This window comes from Chiroxiphia lanceolata, chromosome 20 (genome assembly GCF_009829145.1).
Source record: "Chiroxiphia lanceolata isolate bChiLan1 chromosome 20, bChiLan1.pri, whole genome shotgun sequence".
Taxonomy (NCBI): Eukaryota; Metazoa; Chordata; class Aves; order Passeriformes; family Pipridae; genus Chiroxiphia; species Chiroxiphia lanceolata.
This window is the reverse complement of record NC_045656.1, coordinates 5,205,495-5,220,833: the sequence shown is the minus strand read 5'-3', so window position 1 is coordinate 5,220,833 and position 15,339 is coordinate 5,205,495. Positions and strand designations below refer to the sequence as shown.

At 58.8% G+C, this 15,339-nt stretch overlaps 1 protein-coding gene across 1 annotated transcript; it reads right to left on the bottom strand.

Annotated features, from left to right (window-relative positions):
* Positions 1-6,898: 6,898 nt before the first annotated feature.
* On the bottom strand, positions 6,899-14,839 carry SSC4D (scavenger receptor cysteine rich family member with 4 domains). The gene is made up of 10 exons (XM_032707862.1): positions 14,782-14,839; positions 13,684-13,719; positions 12,485-12,790; positions 11,459-11,530; positions 10,814-11,128; positions 9,770-9,850; positions 9,456-9,530; positions 8,508-8,819; positions 7,810-7,887; positions 6,899-7,215 (listed from the first exon to the last, which is right to left on the bottom strand). Exons 1-10 carry the CDS (start codon positions 14,837-14,839, stop codon positions 6,899-6,901), a joined length of 1,650 nt encoding a protein of 549 aa, XP_032563753.1.
* Between the last annotated feature and the right edge of the window lie 500 nt (positions 14,840-15,339).

The following is a 15,339-nucleotide window of genomic DNA, read 5'->3' as shown; positions in this document are numbered from 1 at the left end:
GGGCAGGAGGCAGTGGAGGAGCCATGGCTGCTGGGGCTGATGCCACACTGAGGGTGCTTTGCAAGGAGCTCCTTCCCCCCGTCTGCAGAGCTGCTGTGCTTTGTACCCAGTCCTGGCCTTTCATCTCAGCCTTTCAAAGCACTTTCTGAGCCCAAATTAATTCTGCTGCAGCAGCTGCCCTCCCATGCTGTTTAGCATAAGCCCTGCCATGAAGCAGGGCTGCCCCTATCCCTCAGGGCTTCCAGGGATGGTTTTCCCTGGAACAACCTCAAGCTGGAGATGAGATGGGAAAACTCCCATCCCACCCTCTCCTTATCCCTTATACCCACTGAGAACTGCTGCAATGCCCATGCCACACCATCCTCCACTTGGAAAATCTCCCCACAGCCTTCCTCCCAGTCCCCAGGAAGATACTCCCACACGGGATGTGTTCCCATGGGAAGCCAGGATGCCCTGGAGTGGCTGGGTTGTCATAGCTCACTCTGGGTGCTGGTGGGGAGCTGGGGGGACCCAGGATGCAGGATCCCAGCAGGAAGGTGGGCCAGCATGCATGCTGCTTCCCTGCGGGGCATTAATAATTAAGCAGGCGCGTCGGGCTCAGATGGCAGCTCTTATTTAAGGAGCCGATATAAATACCGCCCAGACGGCACTTATGGAGCACCTAAAAAAAGCCCTGGCTCTCTCAGTCCCTCCAGAAGCAGCTCTGAGCTCTGCAGGGCCAGTGGGCAGCATCGGGCAGGGTGGTCACCAGCTGGGACAGGGCTGCTCCAGGCTCTGAGCCTGAGAAGTGGCAACATCTGGGGCCGATGCTCCAGGCACTGCCCGTGCCTCAGTTTCCCCCTGCAGCAGGGACCTTCCTCAACCTTTCTCCTGTGTGGTGACAAGGCACAAAGGGCAGGGCTGGATGCTCAGCCCTGTGTCCTGGATTGGTGGCACTGGGTGAGAGGTGGGGGGGAGGGATCTCTGACAACCCACTCCCCACCTCTCTGGTGCCAGGGGAAATCCACCCTGTGTTCCAGTGGTTACCAATTGCCTTTTTGTGTTTGTGCTGGCAGTCAGTGGCCCCCTGGCCTTGCTTTCCCCCATGTCACAGCTACCCCGGGACACCCCTCTTGTACCAGGATCAGGGACACTCATCCTCCAAGGGCAGCCCTGTCCCTCTTTTACAGACATCAGGATCCCCACCCCAGAGCTGCTCAATCTCTACTGAAGGGCAGGGGGTTGAGGAGGTGCGAGGCAGATGGGGAACACTGACACAGCCATGACCTGGGGGGGCAGTGGGACCCCCCAGCCTGGGCATCAGCCCCACACCAGCATCCTGTCCCTGCAGGAGAGGGCGAGGAGCCGGAGGCGGGAGGGACAGGGCTGTCACAGCGAGCCGCTTGCTGCAGTCCTGCTCGCAGCTCTGCAGCGTGACTCAGCACAGCCTCACAGCTCCCAGCCCCACCGCCACGGCCTCCTCCTCCAGCCTGGAGGGGGATACACACTTCCCACCTTGCCTCTGCCCTCCCACAGCCCCTGTCACCCCCAGAGCCACCCCACCATTCTGCTCATCCCTGTCTATCCCCACCCCAGGACCACCAGCAGCTCCTCAAGCCTCAGCACAGGGAGGGACCCCCCCTCCAGGGGCAAGGTGGGGCTCTGAGCAATGTGGAGTGAGCTGGGTGTCACTCTGCCAGCACCCATCACCTCCACCATGGCCATGGATCCGGCTGGATCTGGCTCTGTGGGTCTCCGTGCCCAAAGCCCCAGTTCGGGATCTAGGGAGCATAGCACCAACTCCTGCTGTGGCACCTCTCCAGGCGTTGGGAGAAAGGATTTGGGGTGTTTTTTCCTGGGGGGATTGGAGTGAAAGAGAGGCCGAGTCACATAGAAAAGCCTGGGGATTTTTAAAAGGATTTTTTTTGAGCCCCACTTTGGGGTGTTTAGAGCCTGCCAGGATCAGCTTCTCCCAGTATTTCTGTGCTCATCCCCCATGGCCATGCCCTGGAGGTTACGGGAGGTGAGGAGGGTGGGCAGAGAAAGCAACCAGCACTGAGGAGGATGACTGAGCACCTCTAACCACTCCCACATCCCCAGGCTCAAGGGCGCTTGCAGGGCAGGACCCCGCTGTCTGTGCTGTGCCCCGGGGACAGCCCATCCGCATCCCCATCCCCGGGACGGCAGACAACAGGGCATTTGGGGTTGTGTAGCCGGAGCACCCATCCTGCTGCATCCAGGGGGATGCAGATTGGATTAAACCGAGGGCCCAGCTGGCACGGAGCACCCGGGGAATGGCCAGACCCCCGCAGGGCAGCCCCTCACCCGCGGCATTGCTATGGGAAGCACCGCTGCCAGCAAATTGCTCTCCTGTCTCTCCCTCCAAGCGGGAGCGGTGGCAGCGAGGCGGCAGCGAGTTGGCTTTCACCAGCATTTCAGCAGCCCACGTGGGGTGGCTCCTGCCAGGGGAGAGAAGTAAAATTAAATATATATATATATAAAAAAAAGGGAAAGAGAGAGGAGGAGATGATGGATGGGAGGATTTGCAGCCGTGGCCGTTTGTCCTGGTGGAGGGAGCCCTGGATTCTGCAGGCACAAGGAACCTGCCGGTGCCCGTGGGCCATGGGCACGCATCCCCCAGCACGGCTCGGCACGGCACGGCACGGGGAGCAGCCGTCCCCGCGGTCCCCCCGCCGCCCCGCTGCCTTTGCCAGCCGACTAATTGCGCCAGTGACTTTGCAGTTCCCAAAATAGCTCCTGGCTCCGGCGGGTGACGTCAGCGGGAGCCGCGGCGGCAGGCCCGGCAGGAGCAGGGAAGGAGGACGCTGCCGGGCGTGGGGTGTGGTGAGCAGCTCCTGCACCCCACCACGGTCCCGCTGCGTGACCTTGGCACCGTGGGCCGTGATCCCAAGGGGGCGAGACTCGCAGTGCCGCAGGGATGCTGCAGGGAGTTCAAATCCTCGTCCACCCCTTCGGAGGAGGTGGTCCAAGGATGTCCCTGTCCTGCATCCCTGCCACGTGGGTGCCCACATCCCCAGGACCTCTGGCCACAGGGGGTGGGGAAGCCTGTCCAGAGGGGCAGATCTGCCCCTCGGTGCCCCTGTATGGTAAGGAATGCCCCCTCAGCCAGGGCAGCTGGATGCCTGCAGCTGCCCAGGGGTGCCAAGGAGTGAGCCAGGGCCGCCCTCCTGATGCCCCTCCAGGGAAACTGAGAGATGCAGGAGGATGCAGAGGCAGCAGGGAGAGCAAGGGGGGCACAGTGAGAAGACAAACAGAGCAGAACTCAAGGTCACCCAGGTGCTACTGGACACAGCATAACCAGGGATGCTCCCCGGGCCAGGGCTGCCTCGGGCACTGACTCACCCTGCACAGGACAGTGCCCAGCTCCTCCGGTTACAGGCACAGATGGGATTGCCTTAACAGGGCACAGTGGGTGACAGGGCTGACCCAGTCCTGAGAGAGCACCCCTGGGACTGGGCACACACACCCAGGCCCCTCCAGCCATCCCTTCAGTCTGCACTGTCTCCAAGCAAGGCATCCTCCATACCACTTTCCAGCCAGAAACACTGGTTTGTACTGGTCTCACACTGGTCCCAGAAGAGGATCCCCATCCCTCCCAGCACAGCCAGGCACAGCAACGTCTGCCCCAACTTCTGGGGACTGGAACTCCTGAACCCCACACCAGCACTCAGCCAGAGGCTGGCTTATTATTCAAGAACACGGCAAAGTAATTAAAGCCTCCTCCATTTCCCCTTGCTCATTTGTGCTCCTTCAGCCTGGATTAATGGGTCTCCTCTCCCCAGCACAGACTCATTCCTTATTCCTAATAGTCCATAAATCCCAGCCCCAAAATAACCCCAGCTTTTGCCTGGGCCTGCTGAAATATTTATTCTCTCCTCCCTGCTACCCCCCCCCCCCCCCATCCCCTCTCCGGGGATGGGGAGAGGAGCTAATCAATGGGATCGACTGGTGAGGAGCTGCAGCTGCTCTGGGCACCGGGAAACAGCTGATGTCGGCAAGAGGATAAGAGCTGGGCAGGAACCTCAGCTTATCCCGGCTCCCACGCAGCCGCTGCAGCCTGGCTGTGGTCCCAAGGCAGGATACTCTCGCACCACCGGCATCCCCCGCACTGATACCCTGCTTCAGAGCATTCCCTGTGCTGATACCCTGCTTCAGAGCATTCCCTGTGCTGATACCCTGCTCCAGAGCATTCCCTGTGCTGATACCCTGCTTCAGAGCATTCCCTGTGCTGGTACCCTGCTCCAGAGCATTCCCTGTGCTGATACCCCGCTCCAGAGCATTCCCTGTGCTGATACCCCGCTCCAGAGCATTCCCTGTGCTGATACCCCGCTCCAGAGCATTCCCTGTGCTGATACCCTGCTTCAGAGCATTCCCTGTGCTGGTACCCTGCTCCAGAGCATTCCCTGTGCTGATACCCTGCTCCAGAGCATTCCCTGTGCTGATACCCTGCTCCAGAGTATTCCCATGCTGGTACCCTGCTCCAGAGCCTTCCCTGTGCTGGTTCCCTGCTCCCACCCTGCCTGTCACTCCCTGCTCCCATGGAGATGATGTCCAGCTTGGCTGTGCAGTGTCTAGGGGGATCCCTGTGGATCCCAGCCCATTCCAAGCTGGCTGCTGGAGAAAAGGCTGGAAGACAAGGGAGGCGGCTGCTGTCTCTCCTGGCTGGAAACCCTTTGCTTGCTGGATTGCAGGTTGTGGAAGGGAGAAGCTCCAGGAGAGCAGGATCTGCTTTCCCAGCCCAAAGCCAAGAACAGCAGGGTGTTGGGTAACACCAAAACCCAGCCTGGCTTTGCCGGCTCAAGGCACAGCCCTCAAGGAAAACAGGGAAAGCCCATCCAGCCTTACTCACCTTCCTCCCTGCAACACCCCAAGAGGCAGCAGCCTCCAGAGCTGGCCACAAGATCCCTCCCCACCTCCCATAGCCATGGGGAGGGGTCGGCAAAGCTGGCAGAGCCCGCAGCACCCTCTGACCCATCCCCAGCTGGTGTGGGCTGCAGGGGGGCCTGGGGAGTGCCGGGGACTGCTCTGTCCCCCTCCTGCTCCCAGCAGGACCCAGGCATTGCCCAGCTGTCCTGGAGGTAGGAGACAAGGAGGGGGGTGAGGGGGCAGCAGGGTGGGCAGCGGAGCATGCAGGACCTGGGAAAGGAGAGGTTTTATTCACACACCACCTCCCTGCCCTTTCCCAGGGCCCCAGCAAGCCCAAGTCGAGCTGCACTGCCACAGCCTGCCTGGAAGATGCTTCCGTGCCTCAGTTTCCCTTCCATCCCCTCAGTCATGGAAATCTGGCCTGGGGGCAAAGTGCTGGAAAAGCTCTGCCCACAGGGAAGTGGAGGAGAGGCAGCCAACATCAGCCTTAGCACGGGGCCAGGGCCACCCCACAGCCCACATGACTGACAAATCCACCGGGAACAAACCCACAGCTGGAACCAACCCTGAGCCTGGTGCAGCTCAGGGCTGTACCCCCAGAGCTGGGGTGGGGAGGGGTCTAAGATGGGCTCTCAGCTGGGTGGGAATCAAGGGATTTGCATCAACTTTTGGCAGCAAGAGTTGAGCCTTCTCCTCCAGGTTTGGGACGTTGCCTCTTCCTCAGATGTTTACTCCTCCTCGGGGCTTTAAGGGGGTGACAGGGAGACAAGTCAGGACTCAGAGCACTTCCAAAGGGCTTTTATTTATTCACAAAACAAACCCAAACACATATAAGGAAAAATGGGAAAACCAAAAAACCCAACGCAGGAATACACACAGTCTATTATTAACAAAAGGATTGCACAAACAGAGGAATGAGTGCAGCAGAGGGAGCAGCTGGGACCTGCTCTGTGCTGCTGCACGAGCCCTTCCTCACCCTTACACCCCATCCATGAGAACACAGAGATCATTTTCCTGGTGTCCCATTAGGAATCAAACACTTGGTGGTGAAGGCAACTGGTGCTGCAGGATGGGTCCTTCCACCTGAGCTGAGAGGGAAACAGTCTTTACCCCAAAGGCATGGCACTGGGAAGAGACTGGGCTCCTGTGTCCCTTTCCTTGCTCTGGGAAGGGATTTGGGGTCTCCCCTATGGTTTTCCATCTGCTTGTGTCCTGTCTGCCAGCTCCCTGCCTGCCCTGGGCACCTCGGAGCGTTATGGAGCTTATGGGACAGAGCAGTCAAAGCCAGCATGTCTGGATAGCACAGGATGGAGAAGGATGGTGAGGCTACAAGGAGCCCCATCCTTTCCCACTCCCCAAGGGATTTTTTGGGCAGGTACACAGGCTGTGCTGAAGCCCCCCAGGAAGGGAAATCTCAGTTGAGCTCTCCTAAAACCCCACAGAGTTTGCAGAAGAAAGAGGGGAAATGGGCATGAGGATTGCAGATGGCGTGAAATCCAACGCCTGCATTTCTGCTGCATGGAAATGAGGGAGGGATCGGTATTTCTGATACCAAAATGGGAAGAAAAAGCTGGTATTGGGATTTCTGAGGGGTTTTCAAAGCAAATTGCAGAACAGCAGCAACTCGCTGCAGAGCCACTGGAACATCCTGGTGGGATTTCAGCCCCCTTTTTACATTTTCTGAGTATAATCTAACATCATTTTCACAGCAGAAAGTCCATTTTTCTCTCCTCCTCTCTTAAAAGAAATGGCTGAAACCAACCAGATTTCACACCAAAAGCGGTTCTGTTTTTCCAGGGGGTGGGCTGGGGGAAAAAACCTTCAGCCAGTATTTCAGGAGCTGAGGAGAGCCCAGTCCTCACCCAGCTCTTCCCATCCTCAGAGCCCAAACACCCACAGCGGGCTCAACCCGTGCCCTCGTGGAGCGAGTGGGGAAACTGGGGCAGAGAGTGGGTGTCAGGGTTCAGCCCCTCTTTGTGGGCATCACCCCTGTCCCCCCTTACCTGCGGGGGGGTCCCGGCGGGGCGGGCGGTCATAGGATGTCACAGACAGCACCGGCATCCTCGGAGTGGTCGCAGTTGTGGACGTCCCAGCGGATGTGGGAGCAGCGCAGCAGCGAGGGCTCGTGGCCCTTGCACTTGAGGTTGTCGAGGAAGATGTAGCCCGTGCCCTGGCCGTACCTGGCCTCCCCCCAGGCTGCCATGGCGTGCCCGCAGCCCACCTGCCTGCACACCACCTTGGCGTCCCGCAGGTCCCAGGCGTCGTCGCACACCGTCCCCCACTGGGACAGGTAGAACATCTCCACGCGCCCCTCGCACCGGTGGCTGCCGTTCACCAGGCGCAGGGACCCTACGGAGGGCACGGGGTGAGGCAGCCCCTGCCCGTGCCCCTCCCAGTGCTGCGCCCCCCTCTCCACCACCTTGGAACAGCTCTGGTCTTTCCAAGGCTCTGCAGATGTTTGCTGGGGCCCACAGCTCCCCCACTGCCTCCACACAGCCAGAAGCACGGGGGGGGTGACCAGCTGCCAGTACCTGGGTGACCCCCAGGGCATTGTGGTGGATGTTCAACTTGAAAGAACGGACAATAATTCTCTGTTCCTGGCTCAGCCCCTTTGGTCCATCACCTCCCCTCCTCACCAAGGTCCATCACCCAATGGTCCATCACCTGAGGTCCATCGTCTCTTCTCCCATCCAAAATCCAACACCTAATGGTCCATCACCTGAGGTCTGTCACCTCTGCCTGAACCAGCCTTGGGGGCACCAGGAGAGCCCATGACTTAATGGTGCCACTAGTTTTTCCCCCTCCTATGACCTGCTCCAGGTGGATGCTTCAGGCACTGCCAAAGCCTGTGCCACTGCCCAAGCCACCTTCGTTTCCACGCTGTGCCAGTGTGGAGCATCCCCAGGGCTGGCACCGAGTCCCCAGAGACACCTCAGTACCTACCCTCCCTGGGATGAGTTGGGACCAACGTGGTGGTCGTAGCAGTGGCTTCTTGGTGATGGTCTCCAGTGTCATCAGCACCTGGTACAGTGGGGAAGGGGTGGGAAGGGGGGACTCAGGGGACACCCGTGCCCCCCAGGGCTAGGACAGAGCCCCCCAGCAGTGGTGTGGGATGACTGGGGATGGATGCAGGGGCGTGTGGGGCGGGATGTGCAGTCAATGCACTTCAGGGATGTGCACAAATGGAGACCAGAGGTGGTAGACACACTCCAGCCATCTCCGTGGTGAGCCACGGTACCAACTGCCACCGCTGTCCCCCATGAGCAGGAGGCCCCTCAGGGTCAGGTCAGAGCCCCCCAGCAGCAGCATGGGATGGTTGGGGACTGATGCAGGGATGTGTGGGGTGGAATGTGCAGCCACTACACTTCCAGGGAAGTGCACAAACAGAGACCAGAGGTTGTATTCACATTCCAACCATCACCTGCACTGCTGCTGTCCTCCACAGGCAGGAGGAATCCCAGGGGCTCATTAATCACCCACCACCCCATTTTGGAGACCCCACTTCCCGCAGACCCCCCTGAGCACGGCCAAAATCCTCCCTACACCCATTATCTCATCGGTTTTCCACTCCACCGAGCTGAGCTTCACTGGAGACCCCCTTTCTCCCAGCTGGCGGCCCCCAGGCTCTCCCCGACTCTCACCTCGGCAAATGACCCCGGCGTCCTCGTGGTGGCCGCAGTTGTGCTGCCCCCAGCCCAGGTGGAAGCAGTCGGCCAGCCGAGCCTCGCCGCCGCCGCATCCCACGTTATCCAGCAGGACGGGCCCGCTGCCGTAGCCGAAGGAGCCGAGGACGGTGGCGGCGAGGGCGGCCCCGCAGCCCAGCTGCCGGCACACCACCTGGGCGTCGGGGAAGTCCCAGTCGTCGTCGCAGACGGTGCCCCAGGTGCCGCGGTGCCGCACCTCCACCCGCCCGCGGCAGCTCCCGTTCCCGTTCGCCAGCCGCACGCCGCCACCTGCGTGGGGGCCCCGGCACAGGCACGACACCGGGGGGGACCAGGGCTCCACAAGGGGGTCCAGTGTCCCCTGCTGACCCTCCAGGGGTATGGGGTGAGCCCCCAGGGAACGTGGGGTGAGCGTCTGGGTTATGGGGTGACACATAGTGACGTGGGAGCAACCCCCTGGGGATGTGGGTCCCTAGCAACCCCTAGGGACATAGATGCAACCCCCCCAGGGATGTGGGGCAAAACCCTGTGGGCATGGGGTGAGTTCCTGGGTTATGGGGTGACCCCTGGGGGCATGGGAGCAACCCCCCGGGGATGTGGGGCAAAACATTCAGGGCATGAGGTGATCCCCTGTGTTATAGGGTAACACGTGGAGATATGGGTGCAATCCCCTGAGGATGTGGGGCAAAACCCTGTGGGCGTGGAGTGAGACCCTGGCCTATGGGGTGACCCCCGGGGACATAAGAGCATCCCCTGGGGGCATGGGGTGAGCCCTTGGGAGCATGGGGGGAAGCATGGGAATGTCAGCTGAGCCCCTGGGGACTTAGGGTGAGCCCTGTGGATGTGGGGTGAGCCCTGGGGATACGGGGTGACCCCCCACCAGGAATGGGGAACCCCGTGCAGAACTAGCAGCAGCTGCACACTTACTTTCCTGCTCGACAGTCAGGAGCATGGTGGTGACCACCTCAGTGGCCTGGGAGGGCTGGTCCCTGCCATCTGTCACTGCTGGGGCAAGCATGGGGACACACAGGCGTTGGGACGTCCAGATCCAGCACCCACTGCCCCTCTTCAGTCAGTGCCAGCAGCCACCAGCACCAGAGCTACCCCATGGCAAGTTACTGCCATGGGCAATGTCACTTCCAGAGTGTCACCCACGCGTGGCAGGACCCCAGGGTGACTATGTTGGGTCATAGCAGGACACAGATACCCCCCAACAAGACCCCAGCTGAGTGACCTCCTACCTGTGGCCGTGGCTGTGAGTGTCTCCTCGGAGTCCGGGGCCACCGAGGTGGTGAATGATGTGATGGTGGACGTGTCCAGCCCTGCAGTGACACAGAGGGACAGAGGTGAAATGGCAGGAAGAAAGATGCACAGCTGTAAACATCCTGACCATGGGAGGCAAACCCGGGTGGTTGGACTCGATGACCTCAGAGGTCTTTGTCTTTTCCGACCTAGTTGATTCTGTGAGTCTGGATGCTCCAGGGCAGTGAGGATGAGGATGGACCATGTCCATCTGCACATTTCTGCTGCTCAGGTGCTGGAAATGGGGCTTCTCCACCCCAGCCCAAGTGCTGGGGTCCCACATGGGACCTTCCTTCTCCATGTACCTGGGAGGTTTATCATCAGGATTCATTACCTCTTAATCTGTCTTATCTCCTACCCCTCTGAGCAGAGGCTATTCATGGTGATGCCATCAGCTCACTGCCCAGGGGAGGTGCCAGAGGGGATGGGGATGTTTAAGGAGGAAAGGACCAGCCTGAGAAAATTGTCCCTTTTCTCCTGCATCAGCCTCTTTGTCCCCTAATAGCAGGAAAGGGAAAGCACTGGCACTTACTGCTCCCGTCATTAGCCATGATAATGAGGGAATTCAGGGGGATTATTAACATTATAAACAGTAATCAGCAGAGAATGGCAGAAATGCATCATTTCAGGAGGGGAAGGGGAGGCAGGCTGGGCCTGGCATCGTGCCCAGCCCCTGGCAGCCGCTTACTCATTCCGGACTTGGGCAGCTTGTTTTCCAGCCAGCAGAGCAGGGAAGTGGCAGAGGGAAATAGCAGGATGGCAGATGCATTTCCCCTGCAAATCACCACTCCAGCCATGTCCCAGTCTCTCTGTGCAGTGTTGCATCCTGCTCCAGACCACCAGGATGACGGTGGATAAGGAGCAAGGATGTTCCTACAGCACCAAAGACTGGTCCCTGGCCAACCCTGGGCACCTCAGCAAATCTCTGAGGCCATTTCTCCTCAGAGACCAGGAAGTCCCTGGGTTTTTCGCTGCCCTGCTACCTGCACAGATGACCCCGGCGTCCTCGTGGTGGCCGCAGTTGTGGATGCCCCAGCCGAGGCTGTAGCAGGCGGAGAGGAAGGGCTCGCTGCCATCACAGTTGACGTTGTCCAGGAGGATGCGCCCTGTCCCATAGCCAAAGTAGGCATTGCTCTTGTAATCCAGGGCCTGCCCACAGCCCAGCTGCTTGCAGACCACGCTGGCATCGCTCAGGCCCCAGTCGTCGTCGCAGACGGTGCCCCAGTTCCCGCGGTAGAAGATCTCCACCCGGCCCTGGCAGGTGTCGGGCCCGCTCACCAGACGGATGCTGCCGTCACCTGGAGGGTGGCAGCACGTGGTGAGAAGGATGTTGTGTCCCTGCACACGGCACAGGGATGCCACCGAGCCTGGACCTGGCAGTGCCCGTGATGGCAAAGAAACCGAGTGAGAAAGAGCGGGGAAGGGATGGTGCTTTAGGGCAACACGGCTTGGGAACCTTGGAAAGCTCTGGGATAGGGTTTGGCCATGGCCAGCACAATGATAGGTCCCCAGGATTCTGCCCCTCAGAGCTGGAGAGCTGGGGGGCTCAAGAGGGGCAGCAGGTGATGGTAGGGGACACTGCCCTCAGCCAGGATGTCCCCCCTGCAAGCAGCACTCAAGCAGCTTACTTTCCCCATCCTGTACCGGGGCTGTGAGGGTCCTGGTGGTCGGTCCTTCGCTGGCTTGCGTGGGTGAGAACTCTGCAAAGGGAAGCAGAGAGGTGGCGGCTGCTGCTGCTCCACCATGAAGCTGGAGGGATCCCTCCCACCCCACTGCTCCAGGAGGGTTTGCACCAAACTAGCCCCAACAGGGAAAAAAAGAGGGTTTGCAGCTGCACTGCCCTGCCCAGAGCTCTCTGCCAAGGGCTAAAGCCACTTCTCTGCCCTCAGACCCACCTCCCCTACCTTCTTCTTCACCCCTTCCACCTCTCCTCTCCAGCAGTGCCCTGACTCAGTTTCTTGCTCAATCCCTGACCTCTGTTCTCTGGTCCAACCTACCAGCCAACCCATCATCTCTGCCTTTCCATCCTTCCTTTTCCATGCCCTGCTTCTGGAGGACACGGGGATTCACTGAACAGCTGCTCTGGGTCTGCACAGCCTCACATTCAGTGCTCACTGATGCCTGGCTGATGAGCAAACCCTGAGTAGCTACACAGGAGGAAAGTGTGTGGGGTACATAGGGGTCGGCACGGAGTTGTTCCACTTTCACTTGCCGAGTTCAAACACTTTCCACTGCTTTTCTCACCTTTAGGAACATTTTCCTACTGAAAAGCTCAGCAATTCAAAGAAAGACAAGTCAGAAGGGGTAAGAGCAGTGGGGCAGCGACTGACTCAGAGGCAGGAACGTGGGTGGGCATGTGCTCTTTCCCCAAGGATCGTGCTGGAGAGGTTACAAAGTCCCTGAGCTGGGAGTGACAAGGAACACAAAACAGGCTGGTCACCTTATGGAGCACCAGCGTGTGGAGCTGGGAGGTGACCTGGATTGAGGAGAGGGGTGGAGGAAGGATGCAGAGGAGGCTTGGCTGACCCAGGATCAGAAGAACAGAGACTGGGGTATGACTCTTGGGCTCCACCAAAGCATCTGCACCCCCCAAGGCTTGCAGCCCCCCAGGGGCCCCCTGCTCTCCTTGCCCCCAGGGAACCCAACCTCACTACCATTGCACACGACAGCCACGTCCTCGTAGTGGTAGCAGTTGTGGATGCCCCAGCCGTGGCTCCAGCACTCGCTCAGAGCTGCCTCCCAGCCCTTGCAGTCCACGTTGTCCAGGAAGATGGGCCCGCTCCCCTGGCCGAAGGTCATGGCAGCCGGGAGGGTGATGGCGTGGCCGCAGCCCAGCTGGCGACACACCACGTTGGCATCCACGATGTCCCAGTCGTCGTCGCAGACCGTCCCCCAGGAGCCGTTGTAGAGGATCTCCACCCGCCCCTGGCACCGGCTGGGCCCGTTGGAGAGACGGATCTCTGGGAGGACGGGCAGAGAGAGGTCCCTCAGCAGGCAACAGGCCAGGAGGTGACAAAGACTCAGGGGGAGCAAAACTATTCCAAATCCCTGCTCCTTAAATAAAATGGTGACCCTTCTCTGTATCACAAGGCTTGGTGCTGCCCACCTGGTGGTGGGACACTGGGCTTCCCTTCATCTGCTGGAAGCAGAGGACATGGAGACTCAACATATCTCAATACATGAATGAGGTGAACCAGCATCAAGGCTGGGTTGGACAGGGCTTTGACCCACTTGGTTTAGTGGAAGGTGTCCCTGCCCATGTCACGTTGGGGTTGGAACAAGGTGGGATTTAAGGTCCCTTCCAACCCAAACCATTGTGTGACTCTATGATCATGCCATCATTTCACCTCCTAAAGGGCAATAACCCAACAGGAGAAGAGGAAAGCAGATGTGAGGCACCCATGTGTAGACATACAATGGGTGACAAGTGACAAGGTGCAATTAGCAAACTCTTATGAGCCTCAACAAACAGATCCAGAGCTGATCCCACGTGGGAGTCGGTGGGATGGAGATGATCCCTCAAGCTGCTGGTGACAGGGAGCAGGCATAGAAGTGCTCCTGGCCTGCCACGTCAAGGGAATTATTTGCCTGTGTGTGATGCATGGCACAGGGACAGGGACTCAGCAGGAGGTGGCAAAATTCCCCTCTCAGGATAATAAGTGGAACAGGGATAATAAAGAAACTCTATTTCCTTTCTGTAAAACAAATTTAGCTTCTTGCTGCTTTTTATTCCAAACCAATATGCTTCCTTTTTGAAATTCCCCAAATCCCTTTTTTTTTTTTTAACCAAAAAAATACATGTTTCAATTACAAAACTTCCTGGAGAAAAGTGATTTTAAGAGAAGAATCTCACCTGGGAATTGCAACAGCTCGGGCTCAGAGGTGGTACCTGTAAGGGAGAAGAGAAGGGATCAGCTCTGCAAGGGAGAAGAGAAGGGATCAGCTCTCCCCAGCCCTTGAAGCATGGGGAGCTCAAAGGATGATGGCAGCAGGGATGGGGTGGGCATGGTGGGGGACCCTTTCCTTTCCTGCAAAGACCTGAGGTTTGTAGGGGAAAAATTAAACACCTTTTCTCAGGGCATCAGTTCATCTGCTTCACGGTGGGGGAAACTGAGGCAGCGTGTGGGTGACTGTGGCTCTGTGGTGGGACTGTGCTTGAAGCACCAGGTGACATGTGTGTGACACTGAAGAGCCCAGTGGCCAGCAGCAGCCACCCCAGGTGGGTCCTGCCTTGAGTCAGGCCTTGGGGATCTTTGTATCAATCCCTGGCTCCATTCATGAATTGCTGCAGGCCCTGGGCAGCTCCTGCATCCCCCTGCCCTGTGCCCCATGGAAAAGTAGGGTGGTGAGATGGGGATGAGGAAAACCCATCCTGCCTGCCTTGAGAAACCCACTGGAGATCTCCTAGTGGAAGATGCTGTGCCCTGTGTGCATTTTAGTTGATTTTTTTTCTTTTTTTTTTTTCCCCCCAACAAAGTCTGCTTTTTGCAAGCTCCATGATTACGTGCAAGTACCAACACACCCGTTGATGGGGTGCATCCACCTTAGGGGGTGAGCAAGCAGCCTCCAGAGGGAACTGAACGTTTGCAGGATGCATTTACATTCCAGCCAGCTGGGTTTGAATGAGGGCTCTGGAAGTGCCCTGCCAGCAGCCCCACACTCAAGGTCTGGATGCTCAGGGAAGGGCTCAGGGAAAGCTGAAACTCCTCCTGGCAGCCTGCTCCTCCCACTGGGCTGGGCCCCCCTCCCACAGTTTGGGCATTTTTTTGGGCACAAAAACTCTCTCAGCCCCAGTGCTGAATGATGTGGGGTCCCCCCTGGGATGCTGCCAGCATGGGGCACTGAGGGCTCTGGCTTGTCCAGGAGGTCACAGCAGCATGATCCAGGGGACAGTGGATGGGAACAAGTGGCTGGACCTTGTGGACATCCCTGTCACTGCCCCTGTGGGTACCCTGGGAGTTCACAAGCTCTTGGCAGATGCCAGAGCCCAGCACAGATTCCTCGGCCATCTGAGGCACCTCAGGCTTGAGGCTGTGGCTGCACAGCCCTCTCCCATGGGTGACACCTTCCAAAACCCTTCCAAACCTAGTGGAAGGTGTCCCTGCCCATGGCAGGCAGTTTGTAACGAGAGGAGCTTTAAGATTTCTCCCAAGCTGAACCATCCCGTGATTCTGTGATGCCTCCATGCTAATTACAGCACCCAAGGGCTCATCAACGCCCGTGGTGGCTCCGTGGCCTCTTTTCCTCGCCCTGCCTTGGACCAGCCCTGTCCTGCTTCACGCTCAGCCCACGGGCAATGACGTGAAGGTCAATCCCAGCCGCTCCGGAGGCGGATGTCACCGCCCTGAGAGGCAGCGTGAGCCCGGGGGGACAGTTGAGCAGATGAACCCACCTCCCTTTTCCTTGCTAGGACGTTGCCTGGGAGACCATTAAGTCAGCTAGAAAACAGGGCTGTCAAAGAAAGACCTAGAAGCCCCAAGAGAAACGAGAATAAGGCAACTGTCTAGAT